Source organism: Culex pipiens, chromosome 3 (assembly GCF_016801865.2).
Source record: "Culex pipiens pallens isolate TS chromosome 3, TS_CPP_V2, whole genome shotgun sequence".
NCBI lineage: Eukaryota > Metazoa > Arthropoda > Insecta > Diptera > Culicidae > Culex > Culex pipiens.
Window position 1 is genome coordinate 166954281 of NC_068939.1, and position 20090 is coordinate 166974370.

Consider the following 20090-nt stretch of genomic DNA (forward strand, 5'->3'; position numbering starts at 1 on the left):
TAACTTAAAACAACAACCAAATTAATGACAAACTAATACAAAAATAGAGCCTAATTTTAAAGATTATGGCATTTTGTCACATTGATTGAATATTTGAAAAAGATTTCAACTTGAGTTTGGCATTGGTTTTTTTTTTTGGCAAATGTTTATAATAGTTTAACTAAATTCATCAAGTCATTTCCAATATTTTTTACAAATGTTTCCCTTGAACTTTTTTTGTATGTATGAGTAAATTGCTATAGCTTAAGCTTGATTTTCAGGTATCGGAAATCTAAATATCGAAAAGAATCAAATCGTTTTTGAACCTGAATAAAAAAACAAAAAAAAATGAAATTTTGCTTTGAAAATAAGATAAGTTGAAAGAATTAATATATAAATCTAACAAATTTTGAATTAAGTAATTTTAAAGAATTTGGCTTTTCAAATATTTCGCTTCAAATAAGTGGTAAAACATAAAAAGTTATCAGACTGAAATTTAAAAAATAAAAAAGGAACTTTGTAAAATCATTTTTTTAAACAAATTCCTAGATATTTTTCTAAATTATCTGAAAGAAGATTGACAGTAATCATGCTTTAAGCATTTAAAATAAAATAAAATTAAGAATAAAACTTTAACTTTTTGCCATTTCCAGTTGAAACGAAGTATCAAAAATTATATGCTTTAGAATTTAAAAAACTAACATTGAAATTTAATAACAATACTAAGCTTTCGGTTACTTTTCAAAGAATTATTGTTTATGTTTCTATTTACTATAATTAAAATTCTTAGGTGCCTAAATTTTTGCAGTTTTTTTTTATAAATTTAGAAGTTGAGTTTCTGTTTTAGCAAAAATCGTCAATAGTTTGATTTGTTTGTTTAAAATCTTTCTTAGGTAAAAAATGCCTATTATTTGAGATTCTGGAAAGTCGGGAAAAAGTCGGGAATTCTAAAATGGGTTTTGAGTGGTCACCCTGCTCTAAGGCAATTTTATTGGAAATCTGTAGATACATTATCGAATGCAAATTTAATTTTACATTGTATGGAGCCTTGTATGAGTGGTGGCAAAATGGCTTCTTTGGTTATAGGGAAGGACCCCACAAAGTTTGAACCAATTCAAAAAATATAAATAAATTCAATTTCCGGTTTTGGTGGAGATTTGCTCTTCGACAATTAAAAAAAAAACCTTTTTTCGGATTCTATTTTGTGTTAAGGTTTTTGATTGACCAGATATTAATTTTCAAAAATAGTTTTACTTCAAGGCAAATATTTAAAAAAACAGTAAGTCGGGATTAATCTGCCAAGTTGATGATTTTTTCAAAATTTAAAATATGGCTTGAGTCAGTCCAAAAATAAAAAATTAAACAAAAAATAAATCGGTTGACCATAGCATCTAAAATATTGTGAATTGGAATTACTTCCATTCTTTAATTAATTTTCTACTAAGAGCAGGTTATATAAGATTAAACATTTGATGTTTTTATGGTTATTTAAACAGAATTCAAAATTATCATAAAACTAATAGGCAATGTCAGTGGAAACATTAAATAGTAAATGAGAAAAATATTTTGATGATGTTTTTAAGGAGAAATCTTTGACTATGAATAATTATAACTGCAATGTAATTTTGTATCTAGGTTACACATACTCTATCTTATCTCACTAAAATTATCGGCTTATCAGCAACTTGAGCTCAATTTACAGCATAGATAATGTGTTTTTGATCACTACAAAGTGATAAATACCGTAAACCGAAGTGACTTTGATAACCGGAGTGACATTGATAGATTGAAGATTTTTTTGCAAAATGCAAAAAAAAAACGAATAAAATAAAACCAAAATTGTATAGAAAAGTGTTCAAAGTACATCAAGAAGTAGTTTGCAACCAATTTTGATAAGTTTAAGTTAGTTAACTATAATTAAGAAAACATTGATAAATAAGATTATTTAAATTCTCTCAAAGTGTCGTGGTTTTATCATTGAAAATGATTTTGAATCCGAAAACCGACTGCATTATCTAATTCTTTGGACAATTTTACACTAAGAACAGCTAAAATTAGTTCCAGGTGACAAGTTACAAGTGTTATTGAAACAGAAATCAAAAATATTTTCAGATTTATAGGCATTTTCAGTGGAACAATTTTCTAAGTAAAATTGAAAATTTTAAATCATGCTACAAAATTGTTTTTTTAAATTATTATTTTTATTAAAAAATCAAATTCTAATGAATTATGATCAAACTTGGCATTGTTTATTAACATAACTTCAAATTTATATAAATTTTCTTAAAACACACAGTTACTATCATAGTCACCCCGGGTTTTCAATAACAATTTTCGACGAAACTTTTTCAAAGCTCTATTGTTTTTTTTAACTTACATGGACTTAGGTGACCCAGCCCAGTACATATTTTAAAAATATAAATATCATTAGAAAAGTCTTACCTTTTGCTTAATATTTAAAAAATAAATCAAAATCCGATCAATGTCACATCGGTTTACGGTAGCTTAAATAAAAGTAAGCGAGGAACTCTCTTTGTAGATTTTTCTGAAAAATGTTGTTTTGATAGCAGAAAACTGAAAAAGTGATGAGAATTGGTCGGTAAGCTTAGTTTGCCAAAAAGGAATATGTTTCCGCTACTTAACCTCACATTTATATATATTAGGGTGTTTCATCCAAACAAAAAAGTTCTCAGAATCAGGCAAACCGAGGTTCCCCTAGTAGAGGATACCCATAGGGACTCTCATGCCAAATATCAGCCCATTTGGTTGAGAATTGGCCTGTCCCCAGCGGTTCAAAGTTTACATGTAAATTACTATGGGATTTTTATGCTTTTCGTTCAATCGTTCCTACAGGTCTGGGGACAACATGGATTCACTCGGAATAAAGACAGGTGTGTAGGGGGTGGTCCAATGAACAAATTCCAGAAGGAATTAGGGTTGTCCATTCTGTCCCCAAGGTGCGCATTGGATCGACGTCCGGTGTCTCCAGAATCAACGATTAACCCTTCAAATGTACGCATTGTCCTTAGTATGCTATGACTACTAGCTGAAAATTACGACGCCCCATGTCAGACGGTGAACACGTGGGGAAGCATCGATTGCATTATTATTACAAAATCATCATGTTACGTTATTTGGAATAGTTCAAATTGTTACAGGAACATCTAGAATTATAATTTTATTACATTAAAGTATGTTTCTGAGCCAAACTTGAGTAAATGCTCTGCCACGTGTTCACCGTCTGACATGGGGCGTCGTAATTTTCAGCTAGTAGTCATAGCATACTAAGGACAATGCGTACATTTGAAGGGTTAATCGTTGATTCTGGAGACACCGGACGTCGATCCAATGCGCACCTTGGGGACAGAATGGACAACCCTAATTCCTTCTGGAATTTGTTCATTGGACCACCCCCTACACACTTGTCTTTATTCCGAGTGAATCCATGTTGTCCCCAGACCTGTAGGAACGATTGAACGAAAAGCATAAAAATCCCATAGTAATTTACATGTAAACTTTGAACCGCTGGGGACAGGCCAATTCTCAACCAAATGGGCTGATATTTGGCATGAGAGTCCCTATGGGTATCCTCTACTAGGGGAACCTCGGTTTGCCTGATTCTGAGAACTTTTTTGTTTGGATGAAACACCCTAATATATATGGAAGCTTTGCTTCATTGGAAAGTTGCTTCATCGGTCATAAGGAAAACCTCAAGAGTGTTTACAGCTAATTAAAAAAAAACATGAAAATAAAATTCACAGAAGGACTGATTTCTGGAATAATAGATATTACAAATCAAATCAAATAAAAAACAGACCAAATTATTTTTTTTTTACAAATCCGAAAAAACAAATATTTTCCACAGCCCGAAAGGGTTAAGAACGAAAGAAAAAAGCTGATTTTAACAGAGTGCCGACAACGCCACAAAGCCTACTTTAGGGCCCTTGAAGGAAGACAATCTAGGAGACACATAAGACAATAACATTATGCTCTACAGGTTTTGATATCACGACGATCAGCAATTCTAATGCACCATTCTTTCTCCCTCTTCCCATAGTCGTAGAAATTGGCAGAGTATAAAGGAAGTCGCGTAACGATGGCACACTTATTACTTATTCTGCACGACTTTTTTTTTAGATTTTTTTCAGTGATTTCACACATTCAAGGGGTTAGTGTTTGGTGGGGGTGGGGGGGGGGGGGGGATAGGGTTGTCGTTCCTATTTAGTGTAAATGTCATTCAAAATGAAAAAAAACATTTCTTTTTTTTCAGAAAATGATTTTTAAATTTCAAAACTTGTCAAACATTACTCCCTCAACCCTTTTTATCAGTAAGGCCGTGACGGCCGTTCGTTTTCGCTTTTATTTCGCGCGTGATTTTGTCATGGCACGCTGTGATGTTGACGGTGGCGGCAGCACTTCCATATCCGGCAACATTACAGTCAAGGCCCCTGGAGCGCTTTTTCCGGTCCAATTGAAAAGAAGACAGGAAACATCGGCACGACAGAGTGTGACAAACCTGAGCGCCGCCGCCGCACACAAACACACTTGGCGAGCTAGACAACAATAAAGGTAGCAGGCGTTGATATTCCAGTCATGAATGAGACAGAAACAATTTTAGTTGATGTAGGTGTAGCTGTCAAAATGATTGTTTTTGTTTTGAATGTTACTTTTCATTTAACAATGATGATTTGGGCATTCATATCTTTTTTTATGATGGGTTTTGACCATTTCACTATAGGACCAAATTAAAATCCATAGGTCGAAATTAGGTACATTAGAACTTCACGACTGCAAATAATTTCAGTAAAATATTCATCAATTATTTCTATTGAAAAGAGCAAAACTGAGGCCAAAAAAAACAGTTTCATGCCCTGGCTTTGAAATAAAAAAAAAACACACACAGAAAAAGTGTGCCATTAAAAAGTTGTGCGCTGAAAAAATATTGCTGAGTTTGTTGAAAATTCGCCCATTCACACTCGGTTTTTTTTATTCTCTCTCTTTCATTCAGGAAGTGCATCAGTTTCATTTGGATCTATTCTTTTCTCTTTAGGCGGTAGCTCCTGGCTCATGCTGTGCATCGTTTTGTGTACATTTTTCCTTGATTAAAAGCGAACCAGTTTGTTTTGAGTGCTTTCAATGCAAATGTGTGCGCTTTTTTGTTGTTGTTTTAATTGCAGTGCACTTTTCCGCAACTGTTTTTCAATGGTTATTTTTGTGATTTTTAAAATATTTATAACTCAAATACATCCAAATTTAAAACTTCACCTTCAGCGGAAAGCTTCCCCAACCTCTTTTCAAAATCCATAAACCAACTAATTTCAAAAGCAAACAATTAATATTGCTTTCGGAGCGTGGAAAGTTTCATAATTCACAACGACGGTAAAGAACAAGCTCCTTTTTTTCTTTCTTTTCAAATTCACCAACCAACCTCTCTGAATGGCTTTTCCTTATCGGCTTGTGATAACACGCGCGCTCACACAAGCCATTTCTTTCGAATATTTTTTCGAGCTCCGCTTATCGGTGGCGTTGGGTCTTTTCTTCGGGTTTCGTTCCGGAGTACACCTTTATTACAGCGCAGCGCACACAATTGCCCGAGTGAACTGAGCCGTGCACACAGTTGCAGCGATGGGGAAATTGTTTAATAGCTGTACAAATTAGGTTTATGATAAAATGAATAAAACATTTTAAATAAGGATGTTTTGAGTGTATTTTTGTAAATATTTTTTTGGTTACTTGTATCGGATTTTCTTTTCTTTGATTGAGATGTTTATTACTTTATTATAACCTCCAGATAGGGTTTTAAAAATATGTATCTGCAAAAATTAGAGTATACGCTTAAATTGGCATTCATTTTGAATTATTTAAAAAGAAAAATAAAGTGTTTTATACATATGCATAGCTGACCCCAAAATTCCAAACTGTATCAAGTTTATGGTATTATTATACATTTATGTTCCTGTCTGAGTTATTAATGTTTTAAAGTATTTTTTTTACGTTGTAAAAAATATGACTATTTCTGCCAAGCTAAATAGGGGAAACCCCTGTGTTTTTAAACAACCTTGATCAATAATTTATTGGAACTTTTTATTGGAATGATTGAATTGCTTGATAACATTTTCAGTATTTTTTCATTGTTAAATGCATTTTTATTTTTTAATTGCGCTTCAAATATTCCTTTTTTGTATATTGATTTAATGTCGTTTTATTTTTTCACAATTTTTATTCTTGTCAAGAAAAGCGACAACATAATTCGAAAAAATAAATCCTCCTTCAAGTTTTAAGAATTAAAACTAAATACAAACGGTATCTTGGATCTGGAAAACCTGTTTTCAAAAACGTAAACAAACAGATTTCATTTTGGTTCCTTACTTCGAGAAGATTTGTTTACATTGTTGGGAACTGTTTTTTTCCGTGTACTCAAGGCCGTTGCTAATATTTTTCAAATCTTATGTAACCTCTTTCCTCAAAATTGGGTCGAAAAAATCAGGGGCCAAAGCTTGTTTTTCAAAACACCTTGGATATCATAAAACATTAATTCAAAACAACATCAACATCTTAAAACCACGACACCCAAAGGAAAAATATATATATCAAAATCTGGAACAGTGGATTTTCCGCAAAAAATGTTACATTTTATAACAATTTTCGCAGCAAGTCCCTAGATCATTTTTGCCTGTGTGTTAACATGTCAGCGATCTGCAGTTCTCACCAACACATATAATGCTGGCGCGTCCACGAGCAACACTTCAAAGAGAAGAATATGTTGGTCCCTCGCAATTCATTAAGCGTCCATGGCGCGGTGGTAGCGTTTATGATCAGCAACCAAGAAGTTGATGGTTCAATCCTCGTTCGGTAAAGATTTTTTTTCGCAATACCAGCAAACAGCAGTCGGTAATGTCGATAATTGTCGGTAACGGGCAAAAATGTCATACCCCAATATCGCTAAAAATGCATGAGGACAGATTTCATGCAGAATCTGATATACTTTCATGTAGCCATATCATGCAACCTGCGTTAGGGTGTAAGACTTTTTGATTTCAGGTTTTTTTTGGCATAAGTCGTATGAACCATTTATTTTTTTTTAAACAAAGACGTATTATTTGTAAAGTTCTGAGAAGTAACTGATGAATAAATTTCATAATAATTTTAAATAGGTTTAAGCATGATTCCTGTTTTTAAATATAGATAATTATGAACGATTTTTAACTGTAACGCTCTTCAAAACACACTATTCAGCCCAATACAAATTTTGTTTAAAGTATTTTTTCATTTTTCAAAGAAATCAGGGAGCAAACAAAATTACTACGGTAAGAATCAATAAGAATTTTGATTGGGCCAAAAAATTGCCATCTTTGTCTCTTTGAATGAATGGTGATTCGTTGGAATTTCGAGGATAAATAGTTAGGAGTTGAAAAAATGAATACAATTATCAATACAGAAAAATGCATTTTAGGTTGATTTCAGTTGATAAGACTTGTATTTTCATAAAGAAAATGTTTTTTTATTTTTTTTGCTTTTTTTTGCCCTTAAAATTTTTCAACTATAAAAGATTTTTTTGTTTTAAAAAATACTTTCTTTGCGTTAAAATTATTTTTAAATATAGTGAAGCAATAGCTGTTAAGGTTAATTATTAATTGCCTTTCAATTGCAATTTTTTAGTCAGAAAGTTACGGAAAAAAAATATTTCCATTTAAAATTCTAATGTTTGCCCAATTCACAATTTTTGCAACAATTCCTAATTTAACAATAAAAAAAAAATATTTTCAAAATTAAGCCCAATTTGCAAAATGTTTAGCTTCAAAGTAGACCAAAATGATATATACATTTTTAAAGTATTAATGGTTTTACGATTCCGGTCTGTGGACCCAAAATCAAAAAAAATGTGAAAAGATTAAATAAAATCTAAATTTGTAGCAGCATTTTCTTTCCCCTCAAAACAAACACCAGAAATAAAAATTTGCCTAGATAAAGCATTCTGTTGTCCAATTCATTTCATTTCCATTTGAAAGTCAACCTACAATTTAAAATTATGTTTTTGTTTTCCTCTTTGAATATGAATTTGAAATTTTTGGAATATTGACAATTTGTTGTTGAACGTCAATTTTAAATAAATTAGGTGTAAGACGTTACTCAATACTTCTTTATACAGCCATTCCACGTCAAACAGGAAATCTACAAATCATCACCTTCATTTGGCACAAATTTGAATTGGGGGACCTCAAATAATTAAACCCGTTATTTTTTGTTTGGCGATCAGGGTGCTCCTATCCAAAATAGGGTGATCAAAAAAATGGAATTTTTCGTCGATTTTCGCAAAAAGCACATTTTTCAAAAAATCATATCTCCGGAACGGCGGAACCAATTTTAGAGCGCCCGTTTCAAAAGAAAGGAGTTGGAAAAATATGTGGAGGTTTGGAAAAGCTAGCTGAATATTTGAAACGGTCCTATGAAAATTTCATTTGCTAACTTGAAGGTCTCGGGACCAAAGAAAATCAGAAAATATTTTGCCCTGATTCCTTGTAATATTTTACATAACGTATCCAAAAATATCCATTAACACGATTCGGAGATATGATTTTTGAACATAAAAACAAGATTTGGAGACTTCCTGTTTGACGTGGAATGGCTGTATACGTAAATTGTAAATCTTTGAAAATTGTATATAAATCTGAGATATGACCAGGCTCTGGGGGCACACGCATTTTTTTTTAATTACGGTGTTTGTGAATGACCCTTCGGACAAATCTACAACAAATGTGATCTGTACACAATAAATGTCTTAGTGGCCTTAAAAAATCTTAGCATTCTTAAGAGGCAGTATTTGTAAATATTGCTCGGTTTGTTCTAGAGGTCGTATCGAGGTGCTCCGATTTGGATGAAACTTTCAGCGTTTGTTTGCCTATACATGAGATGAACTTATGCCAAATATGAACCCTCTACGACAAAGGAAAGTGGGGTAAAACGGGCTTTGAAGTTTGAGGTCGAAAAAACATAAAAATCTTAAAATTGCTCTCATTTCCGTAAAACTTCATCAATTCCAACTCTCTTTGATGCATTCGAAAGGTTTTTTGAAGCACTTCAAAATGTGCCATAGACATCCAGGATTGGTTTGATTTTTTTCTCATAGCTTTTGCAAATTACTGTTAAAAATGGATTTTTTTAAAACCTTAATATATTTTTGCAACAGCCTCCAACACCCATACTCCCAAAGGTCAAAAGATAGGTAATTTCATGGACTATAAACCTACGGTATTAACTTTTTGGCCAATCGCAGTTTTTCTCATAGTTTTTCGATTTTTCTAAAACAAACATTTTACAACGTTAGTTTTTGCCCTGTAGGCCGCCATGGCAGCACTTTTTGGTCTCAATTTTGTCATATTCGGAATCCTCGGAGAATTTCACGTAAGTTAGAAGTATTGGAGTTGTAAATTTGATTTAAAAAATAATTAAATAAAACATTTTTGAAAAAAAGAAATAGATCTTATTAACCCTGGATCAATACCTCAAATGCTGTATCAAGTAAGCGATTATCTGTTTTACCCCTAATCCAACAAATTGTTAAAAAATATTTTAATTCATTCTAAATGGCATTTTTCCCATTCAAATTTACTACTCCAATACTTCTAACTTACGTGAAATTGACCGAGGATTCCGAATACGACAAAATTGAGACCAAAAAGTGCCGCCATGGCGGCCTACAGGGCAAAAACTAACGTTGTAAAATGTTTGGCACATTTTGAAGTGCTTCAAAAGACTTTTTGAATGCATCAAAGAGAGTTGGAACTGATTAAGTTTTACGCAAACGCGAGCAATTTTAAGATTTTTATGTTTTTTCGACCTCAAACTTCAAAGCCCGTTTTACCCCACTTTCCTTTGTCGTAGAGGGCTCATATTTGGCATGAGTTCATCTCATGTATAGACAAACAAACGCTGAAAGTTTCATCCAAATCGGAGCACCTCGATACGACCTGTTACACATTGGTGAAAAACTCGCTCTTAAGCATTTTTTGTGTTGAAGCATAACAAAAATCAGCAGTATAAAAATGTCAAAATTGTATTTTAAAATTTGTAGCTAATTTGACCTTCAGGCTAGACATTCTCATCGCTGCTTTTCCAAAAGAGAAAAAAACCTCGAGTTTACAGGTGGAACAGCACAAAATTTCCGCCTACACCAGTAATTTCTCCCAATCCACCCATTATTTTCACTTTTCGGTTCCCCAAGTTTTAAAAAAATATAAAAAAAATCGGAATGTAGAAGAAGTGAAAAACCCATGAATAACTATTATTATGAATATATAACATTACCTTCGATTGTGCTCCGGCGGCAGAATGCTCCATTCAGCTTCGTAATAAGGGTACATTGTGCCCAGCTGACTAGCTTGACTGACTGACTGGTTCTTGTGGGGTGGGGGGGTTCGCGTCTCGTGGGAAAGTCGTCCTTATACTCCCACGTGGATCTTTTGCTCCGCACGAAAGGGATGCAAGTTAGAACAGCCTTACGAAGAACGCCACGTGATGAAATGGCGCGAAAAAATTGTTGTTTTTTTCCTCTTCCTCTTTTTTTCCTTCTTTGCTTTGGTTGGCGGGTTTTCCGCTTCAATGAACACGTGGTCGTCGGGCACAGAATAGAAATATTCTGGGTGGCTTTCACTCACTCACTTTTTTTTTCCTGGGCCTCTTTTTAATTAAATTTTTCCATCCCCGATCGTGTGGAACACCACGGCAAAACCAAGCCAAAACACGAACTGAATGAATATCCGCTCACTGTTGAGACGAAACGAAACCGAAACACTTGTGTTTGAATTTCACTTCATGATTCACACTGCCTGAAGCTTGGAGTTTGAATTTGCCCGTGCTATCTGGGCCTGACTCTGTCTATCTTTGACACGAATGTGACGAAGGTTGGCGACGAAATTGAACTTGATTTTGACGAAATGTTTGCTAGGTTTCACTGCTGCTGTTGAGGAGGGGAAGAAACGGAAATTATAGGAACTGGCGTTGTTTTCAATATGGTGGATAAAAATATTTGCGGAGACTTTTTTTTGTTGGATTTTGTGTCTCTTAAGGTGGAAAGCATCGGTTTATCAAAAGTCAATCATCTACGTTAACATTCATTGAGTCATGATATAACATTCTTTTCATAAAAAGGCTATGATTTTTTTTTCTTTGTATTTAAAAAAAAAATAAGTTGAAATTCGTATATTATCTGAAGCCTCGATCTTCCGAAATGACTTTTTGCGAGGACTGTGGATAACCGAGACTGGACTGGAGGCAAATTCCGGATGAGCAGTAAAGCAGTAGCAGTAAACATTCGCTCAACTGCTTCGTAAAAGAATCATTTAAACTTTTTTGTTGAATTGTCATTATCTGGTTTATGGTTGAAATATCTACAAAACAGTATTTTTTATGTATTACTATCACAAGTGGTCCAAATATAAGTTTAAACATCAACCATCAACCTATTCAAACATTTTTTCAGGTAAAAAAATAATCAAATAAATAAAATCTAGTATTTGTAAAACATTATTCAAAAAAATTCGATACACAGAGCAATTCTCAAAAAAATAATATTTTATTTGTATTTCTTTTTTGTATTGGCTGAAACTTTTTAAGGAGCTTTCCTGCTTCAAACATGGCATTTTGCTTCATTGGCTCGTCCTTACAAGTTTCCATACAATTTTAACAGCTGTCCGTTAGCACAGAATTTGAATGCGGGAAGGAAGAGCTGTTTGATTTGGTGTCTTCAGCAAAGCTGTAAGTTACAATGGAGTCAATCCAGAAAAAATAAGCACTCTTTTAAACAAAAAAAATAATTACATAGAAAATCGGTAAAAATATAGTTTATCCTTTTTAATAGTTGGCCTAATTTTAAAAATCCCAAAATATTTTTTTTTCGTGGATCTTGTTTTTTTACAAAGTTTTTTTTTTTACTTTTAAAGTCGGATTAAAAGTTGCTGAAAAATTGTGGTGAATTGGAAGACACTGAGAAAATGTAATTTTATTTATTTTTAGCCTTTGAAATGCTCTATCTCAGCATGTTTTAATCCGATTTTCAGTGTTTATAAATTGACTATAACCTAAACATGTTATGTTTAGTTAAAAAGATGTTTGGCTTTGGATTTTTTTAGAATAAATTTTAAATTCTTTTGATAAATCATATTTTCTTGAATAAAATGCACAATGAGAAAAAAAATATTATGCACACTTCTCTGTTGCTCCATTTGCAATTTAAAAAAAATGTCCCCCTACCCTCCTCCCCCATCATTTTCCCCAAAAAACTGTTAAAATCGATTGCGCAAACTATTTAAATTACATTTTTCAATTCAATTCGGTTTTATTTGTATAAGCAAGTTACAATGAGTTCGTTTAGGTACATAACAGAGTTTTGGTGTACCTTTCAGCTGTGTTTAACATCGTAATTCAATCGAAAACATTATTACTTATAACTACACAGAAAAAAAGGTTGAATTTTGGAATGTTGAAAATTTGGTAGGTTGAATATTACCTCTTTTTTTGAGTAATATTACATAAAAAATGTGTAAAAATGTGAACCTGGTGAATATTCATCAAAATCTGATGAAAATTCATCATTTTCTGAGGTAAAATTAATCATTTTTTTTCGCACAAAATCTGTCACCATTTCCTGATGAATATTACCATCATTTTTTTTCTGTGTATGGATTAGACAAGAGTAAGAAAATAGATTACATTTTATAATGTTTATATATGCATTTATAATCAAATGAAGGCTTCCCAATCTGCTAACAAATTTTCAATCAATTGGTACCACAGATCAGAAAAAAAGACGTTTAAATTTTTACTCCAGGAAAAACATTCCATAAATTCATTGATATTTTGCCGTTTTTCATGAAGCACAACTGTAATAATGTATAAAGTATAATTTGGCTTGAAAATTGAAAATTATTGATAACCCCCCTTCTCATGAGCTAGACCAGAGCTTAGCGAAAAAAACTTTTAATAAATTTTCTACTAGCCTAAAGAATCCAAATTTAAAAAAAATGGTTAAAAGAATTCAATTTTTGGTATAAAACATATATTTTAAAAAAAAAATTGAATCCACTGAATCGATCAGAATATCCGTTAGAGAGAAATAGATTTTCTAATAATTGCGTTAGCTGCCAAAATTGTTTGGCATTGACTTCTTTGTTCATAGGGAAACCCAACAATTAGTTTCAGCAAAATAAAAAAAAATATATATAAATCAAATTTCATAAAATCCTTCGATTTTGCAGAGAGTTGCTCAACAGAACAAACAAACAAAACATCAAAGAAGACCACTAAAATAAAACAAAATTGTTTTCGAAAAGATCGGAAAATTTTACGATTGTTTAATTTTTTAACATTGAAAATCGGACCATTAGTTGCTGAGACATTCAAAAATGGAGTTGCTGAAACTTAGAAAACTTCAATTTTCCTGTTTCTTTTTCATAAAGCCGCTGTATCTCAGCAATCAGAGGCCCAATATTCAATGTCTCTTTGGGATTTTTATAGAAAACAAGCCTTACCCGACAAACTTCGTTCTGCCTTTTTTTCGTTTGTTAACGTTTTTTTATTATTTGCTTATTCAGCCTCCTGTGATCAAAACATGATTTTAAGTAACTTTCTTCTTACAATTTTCCGATGCTCCAGAATCGGTTTCAGAGTGGCCAAAGTATCAATTAGTTAGCGTAAGAACCTTACTTGGGCTTATACGAACCCAGCGCAACAAAAAGCACCTCGATCCGACGTTCCGTATTGAACTGATTCGCGTTCGAACAAAACCGTCGAATTTTTTTATATACCGTCATCAGGGGTGACATTGGGTCTGGGGGGTGAGATTGGGTCATACAAAAATGCTGAAATTTGTATGACCCAATCTCACCCCCCAGACCCAATGTCACCCCTGATGACGGTATATAGATTTTCAGAACTTTTCAAATAAAATATTTTCAGAAATCTCCACTCATGGTCACTATTTTTGAAAATCGTAAAACTGCAAATATTTCGCCGAAATCAAACTTTCGGTGGCTACATCTTGAAAACGGGGCATTTGATCAAAAAATCTTTAAAGTACTTTTTGATTGCAAATTCAAATTTATTTAAAAAATTAGGAAAAAAAATCTATGCACAACATTTTGATTTTTTCCAAAAATCACATCTTTTTCAAAAAATTATGACTCGGCGCAAAATTATTGAACATACTTCTCTAAGGCTCAAAAGTTGTGAGTTTTGGTCCCCTTAACCCGTATAAGCTAAACGTCTGAATGGAAGAATCGAAAAATCTTTAAAACTGCCGTATTTTTGACCTGTTTGACCAAATCCTTGACATCCGGTAGTCAAAAGAACGGGAAAGATCTCTAGTTTTCGATTCCGGGGAGAAATCCGAGTTTGGACCATTTTCACCGGAGTTATTCCGGATCGTAGTGGGGTACCTTTTTGACTGGCCGGCCGCATCCATACAGAAAATTAAACATATAAAAAAATCTCAAAAATAAAAAAAAGTTAGACCGTTGCAAATATTTTTTGAAGTTTATGACCCTCGGCTCTGACCAAAGTCGAGGGGCAAAAAAATAAAAAAATGAAAATTGAAATTACAAGCCTAGGTTTCAACATTTGGATGAAAAAAAGTGTTTTAATATGCGTTACCTATTTTTTTCTGAACAGGAATCATCATCAATACCTATAACCGAAGACACCAAAATGATCAGAAGTAACTCAAAAGTTCAGATTTTCGAATTTTTACGTATCATTTTAGTATGGACAGCTGCCAGAATTGTTGGAGACTTATATAGGGCGAACCAATGACACGCAATCGCTTCTTTGATCATAAGGAAGGCCCCCACAAATTTTGAGCCAAATAAAATCCGTTTCCGGTTTTGGTAGAGAATTGCTCCAATCGAAAAATAACGCTGACTGTGAATTATTTTAAATTCAAATCGCAATACAACTCTTGTTTGAAATCTGTTGGATTAATTTTCATTGATTTCCTCATCCTTCATCCGGTTCGATCCGTCACGAATGGAGATAAAATGTTATTTTTACGCGAATGCTTTTCAATCAAGCTCGATACCACACGCCGGTGCAAAAATATCCCTTTTTGATATTTTCCTTGTTATCCATAAGCAAAATGTTTGCTCTCCACAACTCGTTATTCCGGACCAGTGTTTCATATTTTCAATATCCTTTATCTTTCGCGCGCGAAACCTACTTGCCCCCTTCCCCCTCCGTCCCGTTAAATAGCCGTTAAAAGCTGGAAAATTCGCACTTCACCGGGAAATTTTCGCTTCCCGAGTAGGTCCGATACCGATCAGCGGCACTCTTGGCGCGCGCAATTATCGTCCTCCACACCACTTTCACGTCCCGATTCCAACCCCGGTTCCGGCCGGCACGATAATGGCACTTTCGATTTCGATTTATGGATTCCGGGTTCTGTTTGGCCAACCCGTGCGGGCCGCCCGCCTTTGGCTAATTGGAGACGTGCTTTTCTTTTAATTGAATTTCACCTTCTTTCCAGATCACTGTGTATTTTCTCTTTTTTTCTGCTGTTGCTTCCAGAATTTAATCACATACAAATAGAATTCACTTCTCCAGCTGCCCACTTTCGTTCGATTGCCTACATTGGGGCGCCCCCTCAAATGCCCCCTTCGTTAGGCCACCCACATTGCCCGCCTTTTCCACCTGATTGCAATTCAATCGCGGAAAATGACTCGCCGCGGGTTGCTTCGATGGGCTTTCCACTTTTTTTTTCCTACGTGTAAATTTGCAAGATGAATTTCCTGTGGCTCGAGTGCACCTCCACACTTGGGGACACGGAGGGAAAAAAACACGAATATTGCAACACTAACCGGATTAGGACGACGACAAAATTTCGTCCTTTTCTTCGCAAACTCTAGTCGGACACACTCGGAACCGGTCTGTTCCACTTGAGCAACGGTTTCCCACTGACGGCGAAGGACGAACGATACTAACGCTGGGTAGTAGGCAACGACTAAACCAGCTTCGGCTTTTCCAGCGTTATCATCGGTTTGGCGCGCACCCGTGTGACGAACACACCGGCAGCTCGGCAGCTTCGGTTGTGTTTGATAAATGGGGAAGCGGAGGTAGGAGTGGGTGGTGGGGGTCACAGACGGTGACGACAGATGGAATACTTTGGTTTCAAGAGCTTTTGATGTAGTACTTTATTGAATATTGATCGGAATATCAAAATGAAGTTTTTCGAAATTTTACTAATTTTTTAAGCGCACAACGCTGAACAATTTTTTTTAAGCGTATTGCGCCCAGAAGTTTTGTAAAATCATTTGAAACTTAAAACAAAGACATACCTTTTTTTTATTTTAATATTTGTCGGTTTTAATAGCTTATTGAAAATAATTAAAAGAAGAATGATAGAGGCAAGTGGGGCAAGTGCATGTAGCAAGCTAAGGAAATACTCGTTAAAATCCATTAAAATCGTAGAAAATCTTTCGGATTTTTCGATAATCATCTTATTTTAAGTCTTGACTAAGACTTTGATAGAACAAGTTTAAAAAATCATGATGAGATCCCTAAAAACTTGATTTTAAAAATGATTGATTTTCAGTACGTTCTACTCAACTAGTGGTGTAAGACGAACAATCCGTTGGGGCAAGAGGAACAATGCATAAAACAGCATGTTATTTATTAAACTGTTATCACTTAGACACATCAGATTAGAATGTATTTGAAACGTTTCTTTAACTTTGGATGAAATAATAATATGTTACCATTAATTTGATCGTTTTTTCAAAACAAATTAATTATTCAGAAGATAAATAGTCAATTCTCATGATATCGCTATAGTTTGTACGGACAGTTTTGTTTACATATTTTTTCAGTTTTTGAGTACTTTTATGTGTTAATTTCCCAATAAAATTATTTGGCAGGGCTGTTGGTACTATCAAAACAAGCAAGAATCCTGAATTTCTTCCAAATCGGACCACCCCCTCCATTTTTGTACCTCCCCAAAAAATCGACTTTTTGGCGATTTTGGAGCGAACCTCCTAGTTTCATACGGCGATAGCTCAGGAACCACAAATCTTAGAAAGTCGGTCTTAGACTCAATTTTGAAGGAAATTGAACGTAGAATCTATTTCCGTGATCAAAATTTCGATTAGTTTATTTTTTCTACCTGTATTGCGCAATTGAAAACTTTAAACGGCCGTATCTTAAAACACCTCAGCTTATTTTTTTGATTTGACCTCACCATCGTTTTCCCCGGACAATTTTACATAAGAATCACTTATCGACAGAAATGAATATGTTTCGTTCCAGAGATATCGAATTTCAAAGTTTTGAGTATTTGAGATTACCTACATCAGCTTAATTCGCCGCATCCGCTAGAAGCACACAGGCGGGCAGATCAATAACTGCTACCTGGTCATTTATTGAAATGGTATTTCATCATAAATATTTTTTACCAAATTGGGCAAAAATTAACTGTTTAACACTGTAGGAAACTGGAGTCAATCGCGAATGTGTATCTGCAAAAAAAAAAGAAATTAAGTGAATTTCTGTGCTAGCCCATGTAATTTCGTCAATGAGTTTATGATGTAGTTTCATTCAAAATTTTGTGAACTATCAGAAAAACAAATAAAATTTTGTTGTTTAATCCTGAAAACCCCCGCAAATTTTATTTTTTCGTGGTATCCTAACACGTAACCTTATTGGCGAGACAAATTTGCTTTGAATTATGCTCGGCTTGCTGTTTTCACATATGGGACGGACTAGATTAGAGCGGTAGAATACTTATCTAGGAAAAATAGCACTTAGATAGAATTAACACAAAAACAAACTCTTAGCCTTATTTTGTGCTTTCCAAATGTTATAAAATAACAAAGGATTCGAACAAACACCATTCAATCTAGTGTCTTGTTGTATAATAAAAAAATCAAATTTCAATCCCAATTTTCAATTTTCAAATAAATGCTACCTTTTTTCTCCTAAAGTTTTTTCATCTTTTCCGATCTGTGATCCCAAAACTTCAAAAGCTGTGAATATTTAATTTAAAATGTATCGATTATTTGCTTAAAAAATGAATTTTAGATTATATTTTTATCCACTCCTGATTTTCTGGACATATATTAAAGGGGGTGTGACAAAAACATGACATGACATGACATATAATTTGTATTGGCCGTACTGAAATAAACACAAATCAATTTGTATGAATAAAAAAATATCCTTCATTTAAAAAAATCTTTAACTTATTTTTGTCCCACCTATAAAAAGTCCTAAAAAATCAGCGGGCAAAAAATATCTATTGCTGAAAAATATAATTTTCGTTAAAATTAACTTGATCCTAAACTGTTTGAAATACGTTTTACAACGTTCCGAAAAGGCCAAAAAACTTTAGGAAAAACTTTTTTCATACATTTATTAAAATTTTTCGTTAGTAGCATAACTGTACTAATGTACGATGCATTTTGTGATACTTTATGCTTAAAAATTTTGAAAGTTGGGCTTGCAGTTGGAAATCTATTTTTTCACCTCTTGGACCTTAACCAAAGCCGAGGGACAAAAACTTTTAAAAAAAATTGTACCAGCCGTATGACTATTCGAAGAAATGATCATAATTGTAAGAATAAAATATTCAAAAAGGGACTAAGCCAAGAATACTATGTCATGAAAGAATATTAAAATGTACTTGAGTTCAAAAATATTCGCGTCTAAATATTAATAGATCTGCTCATGTTTGAATAAATAGATAAACTCATATCAATATTACAGAAACTAGAATAAATCATTTCAAACGAATATAAAATTCTTAAAAAAAATAAGTTCAATTTTTAAAGATCTGGTCATGTTAAAAAGAGTGGAAAATCTAAAAAAAATATAACTGAAACAATAATATTTATTCAAATTAAATTAACATGCAAAATTATCACAGAAACAAGAATATAATTACAATTTTATTTCAAATGCTATTTAAAAACTGTTCAAGTTTAAATGAATAAAAATGTACTCACAAAAATATCACAATAGGTAGAATAAATTTTAATGACAGTAAAGAAAATTGTTTTAAATAAGTTTGAGTCATTTGTGAAAAAAAAACACTTGAAAAAAATGTGCATTTCTCACAAAAATGATTTACAAAATATTTATTTAAAATTATGTTTGAATCGAAAATTTTACATCGAAGTTTTGCAGTTGTCCCTAATAAAGTGCTATAGAAATATTAAACCCGAATCCCTCCGGTATTTTTCACGTTTTCCTTTCAATTCTTTTTCTTGGCTTGACCAATTGGAATGAAATTTGAATTGGTTTAAATAAAAACATCTTGATAAAAATGTGCTTTTTTTAACAGCCCAAATTTTTTTTCGACAATTTTTATTTTTTGCGTGTTCAGGAGGTCATTTTGAGCCACTTTTGTTTAACGAAAAACTATACTTCTCATGTTTTATGTTTTTCTTGTTTTATTTTTAGTTTTTCGATTTGCATATATCTTGTTCAATTTATCTTTGTTTATGTTAGTATTTGGTCCATCCTACCAGCTCCTATCATTATATTTTGCCTTTTTATCTTTTTCATGTGCTTACAGTAACTTTTTTAAATTTTTTGTACGTTTTTCACATTTTCTTCTCTAGAATGGCACCATTATCATTTAAATTGTAAAAATGCGTAGAGGCACAGTCTGGGACACTACGAAAATTACTGCATACTTCTTACTTAAAACATAACAAATGTTATTAAAAAACACAGCCAAAGTTGACCCTTAAAAAAATTACATTTTTTAAAACTTTGGCTAAGTTACATAAAACAAGTCAGACATCCTACCCTCAAATTTTCAAAAATATTAAAAGTTCTTCTTTCCAATGCTTTTTAAAAATCTAAAATTGGTTAAACTTTGAAAAATATTTGCAACGGCCTTATACTGTCAAAAATGCTACCATTTAGCTATACACAAGATGGACATTTGGAATTTGGCAGTGTTGCAATTTTTTTAAAATCATGATTTCCCGAAAACGTTTTAAATTGAGTAAAAAAATAACTTTTTTTTTTGTATAAAATGTGTTTTTTATCTTTTCAAGTCATGATCAAGTTCAACTATGTCAGATCATTTATATTGATCTTTTAGTATCATTCAATAATTAGGT

The 20090-nt window shown here is 33.0% G+C and overlaps 1 protein-coding gene across 1 annotated transcript in view; it reads right to left on the minus strand.

Annotated features, from left to right (window-relative positions):
• LOC120418668 (AP-1 complex subunit gamma-1-like) overlaps positions 1–15769 on the minus strand; it is a 102697-nt gene extending 86928 nt beyond the window's left edge. The window contains exons 1-2 of the mRNA XM_039581121.2: positions 15483–15769; positions 10285–10936 (exon numbers count right to left, since the gene is read on the minus strand). Of these exons, the coding sequence (XP_039437055.1) occupies positions 10285–10340 (56 nt within the window). The 5' untranslated portion in view covers positions 10341–10936; positions 15483–15769. The remainder of the gene's footprint in view (positions 1–10284; positions 10937–15482) is intronic.
• Positions 15770–20090: the final 4321 nt, after the last annotated feature.